At 36.0% G+C, this 4,839-nt stretch overlaps 1 protein-coding gene across 1 annotated transcript; it reads left to right on the plus strand.

Moving 5' to 3' along the window:
- The first annotated feature begins 575 nt into the window (after nucleotides 1-575).
- LOC132855065 (leukotriene B4 receptor 1-like) lies at nucleotides 576-1,681 on the plus strand. The gene has a single exon (XM_060883785.1). The coding sequence runs from the start codon at nucleotides 592-594 to the stop codon at nucleotides 1,552-1,554; it is 963 nt and encodes a 320-aa protein (XP_060739768.1). The 5' UTR covers nucleotides 576-591; the 3' UTR covers nucleotides 1,555-1,681.
- The last annotated feature ends 3,158 nt before the right edge of the window (nucleotides 1,682-4,839 follow it).

Here is a 4,839-nt window from a genome sequence, read left to right on the forward strand (position 1 = left end):
CCTAAATAGTAGATACCAATAGATACCGAAAACCTCCTGTTCCCTTTCAACCTTTTCTTGTCTGGCTAACATCCTCAGTGGGCACACCAGAGAGTACTGATTTTTAGATGAAGGCTTTAAAGCAGCTGCTGCTTTGTTTGGCAGTTGTAGGATACAGTCTTAACATCTTTGGATTTTAAGCAAATGTTCCTGGTCATTGGGGATATAAAATATTTCTGCATAAAAAGATGATTATGCATAACAAAGATCATCATGAAATCTGGAAGGTTTGCATCAGAATGTTCCTTGGAAGGAGAGATCTCATGCATGTGAGTTTTGTCACCGGTCCACATAGTCAATTTACCAAAGTTTTGAGAAGCTTTTCGGGAAAAGAAGGACCATCTTTAGAGATGATATTGTTCAGTATCTCAAGATGTTCTGGTGTGAAGCAAAAGCAGAAATTGTCTGTTAATTTCTTGTAATTCTATTGCCACATTCTTGTCCCTGATGTTTTTCTTTTTATAGAATTTTCAAATTGTCCTGTGCTGCTTGAGCTATAAAAAAACATTTCCGGACTTTTTCAAAATGACGTGAAACCGTATCCTTACTGACATGACATATCTCTCAGACTTCTACACTTCTGCTTACTTTAGTTCTACAGTTTCCTCCAAGCCACAGCACTCAACCATGCAGCAGCTCAACTCATCCAACTGCTCACTCACCGCTACTGTCACAACTGAGAATCTGATTGCCAGTAGTGTGCTGGCAGTTTGCTTCATACTGGGAGTCCCTGGTAATATTGCTGTAATGGTGCGTCTGTCTGGATGGCTGAAGAAAGGCAGTTTCACCCCGAGACTGATGCTAAGCCTGGCCATATCAGATCTACTCACTCTGATTTCTCTGCCCATTTGGATTTGGGCTCTTCTGCACGGCTGGGTGTTTGGCTTAGTCTTCTGTAAGCTTCTCTCTTACATGTTGTACTTAAGCCTCTACTGCAGCATACTGTGTCTGGTGTTGATGAGCATGCAGCGATACATCCAAGTGCTGCATCCTGAGAAATGGAAGAAGCTTGGCAGAAAAGGAAAGAAGATCCTTTTGAGTGGGATGTGGATGTTAAGTGCAGTTTTATCATGCTATGCTCTTGTAGTGCGCAATGAACGCATGGACAGAGGACGTTTTCAGTGCAGGCTAAAATATCGGAATGAGGTTGAAAGAGTGGCTACTTTAACCTGGCAGATTATACTATTTGTGGCTTCATCTACCATTGTATCTTATTTCTACTATCACCTTCACAGAGGAGTTAATAACTCAGCTTTCTTTAGCAGTAACTCATTGACCAAGCTGGTGACCAGAATTGTGGTGTGTTTCTTCATTTTTTGGATCCCGAATCAAATCTCCAACATTGTGATCATCTTTGCTGCACTGACTGGGAATGACAGTCTGTTAAGATATGCAGAATCTGGAGACAATGTTACTTCAGCTCTGATTTTTATTAACAGTTGTGTGAACCCCTTCCTGTACGCTTTCTCTGTTCGGGCTCTTCAACAAGGAACAGCTGGAACAAATGATCCTTAATTTCTTGAAGACAAAGTTTTGAGAGTCTGCTGCACTTTTCTGAGAGCTTATCACAGAAATTGCATTTAAAGGCACACCATATAGAGTTATATGAATCATTTTGCTTATTCTTGCAGTCTATTTTCAAAGTTTTTTGCATCCTCTAATTATTTTTTTTTTTTTCAGATTAATTTAATCAATTTATAGTGAGGCTTTATGATTTTTCAAACTTTTAATCTACCTAACACATTTAAACCAAAAGCATAATGGCTTGAAACAAAGAGCTAAGTCTTAAATTACAATTATTTTCCCTTTTTGTATTATGTGTGGGATGTGTTGTATTAAGTGCATCTGCCAAATGTTGTGAATGTAAAATTGTAAAGTGACAAATGTTAATCAGTCAAAAATGTGTTCATCAATATTAACAACATTCATTATAAGTACAGTTTTGTTATAAATTTGTTATAAATATTCATTTTAAATATAGTTTTCTGAACTTAAAAACATTTTACTTACATTTTTATAAACCAAAATAAAGTTTTCTGATTTTTAAAAATGTTACTTCTGCTTGCACATTTGTGAGCAACATGACAGGAAGTTGCAGTACATTTACTGTGAGTTGTAACATGTTATAATTGTACAGCATTGTACATTTTCTTCAGAGCGTAGTGTTAAGGCAGAAAAGACACCCACACACACCCACACACACCTACTAAAGGAAGAAATGCTGATACAGGTTGAAAATGATGTACTATTATGTTTTTCTAAATAAAAGAGTTATAATTAAACCATGCAGTATCTTAAGATGTTCTACACTGAAACAAAACCAAAATTTGTCACTCCAGTCTCATTGCAACTACAAGCGATATATCCCAACTTGAGACAATGTTACTAGAGCTCTGGTTTTTATTAACAGTTGTGCGAACCCATTCCTGTACGCTTTCTCTGCTCGGGCTCGACAACAGGGAACAGCTGGAACAGATGATCCTTAGTTTCCTGAAGATATAGAGGTTTGAGTGAGCTGATGCACATCTCGGAAAGCCTTTCACAGACATTTGTACACAGACATTATATGTTGTGCATTTAAAGCCACACCATATAAAATTATACAAATCATTTTGCTTATTCTTGTCTATTTTTATAATTTTTTGCATCCTCTAATTTTTTTTATTACACCTTTTAATATACATTTTCAGATTAATTTCTTAATTAATAGTGAGGCTTTATGATTTTTTTTCAACTTTTAATCTACCTAATACATTTAAACCAAAAGCATAATGGCTTGAAACAAAGAACTAAGTCTTAAATTACAATTATTTTACTATATGTTTGTATTATGTGTTAAAAAAAACAAGCTTAAAGTTGATGTATCACTTGCATGCATCTGTTTACTGTCAATACATTTCTTAAGCAAAAATTGTTATAATATCAAAATATATGCATGAAGAAATGCAAAATACATTGTTGGTCTTTTTGTGTCATAACTTCCTGACGTGCATGATTCGACACCATGGTGTTTTTTTTATCCACATAAGAAACCACCATGATTCGACACCATGGTGTTTTTTTTATCCACATAAGAAACCACAGACTTTTACACGTCTGCTTCTTGTATTATCTCCTACACCCTGTTACAAAAAAGCTCTAACCATGCAGCAGCTCATCTCATCCAGCTCATCTATTACATTTAAACTAAAAGCAATATGGCTTGAAACAAAAAATTACAATTTAGTCTTAAATTACAATTTCTTTCCCTGTTTGAATTATGTGTAAAAAAAACAAGCTGAACACCGATGTATCTGTAGTCTGTAACCTAGTGAATGAGTGTTAACATATTCAGTGCTGGAGACTTCAAAGCACTTTTGTACATTGTTCAGGATAAATACATCTGCCAAATGTTGTGAATGTAAAATTCATTCATTCATAAGTATAATACAGTAAGTGCATCTACTAAAGTCACATTAAATTTAAAAATTTTAGCTCTGTGGCAACCCCCCGGACAGCACTGCTGTGAGGTAAACCAAGTAAGATGCAGTGGTCAGACTCTGCACAAAATGCCTTCAATGACCTCAAGAATAGATTCACCACAGCCCCATCCTGCAAAACCCAGACCCCTACCTGCCATTCATTGTGGAAGTAGATGCGGAATAGGGGATGTGCTCTCCCAATGTCATGAGTCCCCAGCCAAACTACACCCATGTGCATTCTATTCTAGAAAGCTCACTGCTGACATCATGATGCTTTTTTATCCACATAAGAAACCACAGACTTTTAAATGTCTGCTTCTTGTATTATCTCCTACACCCTGTTACACGAAATCTCTAACCATGCAGCAACTCATCTCATCCAACTCATCTAATACATTTAAACTAAAAGCAATATGACTTGAAACAAAAAAGTTAGGTACAAAGTTCCCTGTTTTACATTGCTGATTTTATACATAGTTTTGTTTTGAACAGTTTTCTCAACTTAAAAATGCTACTTCTGCTTGCACAGTTGTGAGACAACATGAGAGCAACTTGCAGCACATTTACTATGATTTGTAACATGTTATAATTGTACAGGAATTTGCTTCAGAGCGTAGAGTGTTAAGAGTAAAGATAGATCCCAGTACGGAGGCAGAAAAGTCACACAAACACACACACACACACACACACACACACACACACACCCCTACTACAGGAAGAAATGCAACTGATATAGAGCTGAAAATGATAAAATAGTGTTGTTTTTTTAAAAATAAAAAGAGTTAAACCATGTGCTCATGTCACTCCAAATTTATCTATTACTAAAAATTTCCTTAATATTTTCCAAACTATTCTTTAATTGAGCTCAATCTAGTTATTGTATTCTCCCCTGCTCAATCTGAATATCCTTTCAGCACATATACTGTAGCACTGCTTGCCTTTACTCTTTTTCACCTATTTACTGTGATGAATTATAATCCCATTATTTGGTGTCACTCAAAAGACACCAAAAAAAGTGTTTTCTACTTTAAACACCGAAATGTGCTTGAAATGGCAGTACATTTATGTTATTAAACCAGTTACATGGATCAGAATTGTACTGAAGTCTCAAGTCTTTTCTCCACCCAGTTTGTTCTGTCTCTCTCCTCTCCTTCTGTCTTCACACCCCACATTTTAATTATAATCTCTATTGATTCTGCCTAACTGTAAAAACTTAATTTATTTGAGTATGTCCTGCATAACTTCTACAAATCAGCCAATGATTTTGTTCTCATCACATCCACTGTGGGGTTAGGCTGTGACTGTCTTCACAAAGATCAGTCTGCAGCAAATAAACGAA

The sequence above is a fragment of the Tachysurus vachellii genome, chromosome 12 (assembly GCF_030014155.1).
Source record: "Tachysurus vachellii isolate PV-2020 chromosome 12, HZAU_Pvac_v1, whole genome shotgun sequence".
NCBI classification, from domain to species: domain Eukaryota; kingdom Metazoa; phylum Chordata; class Actinopteri; order Siluriformes; family Bagridae; genus Tachysurus; species Tachysurus vachellii.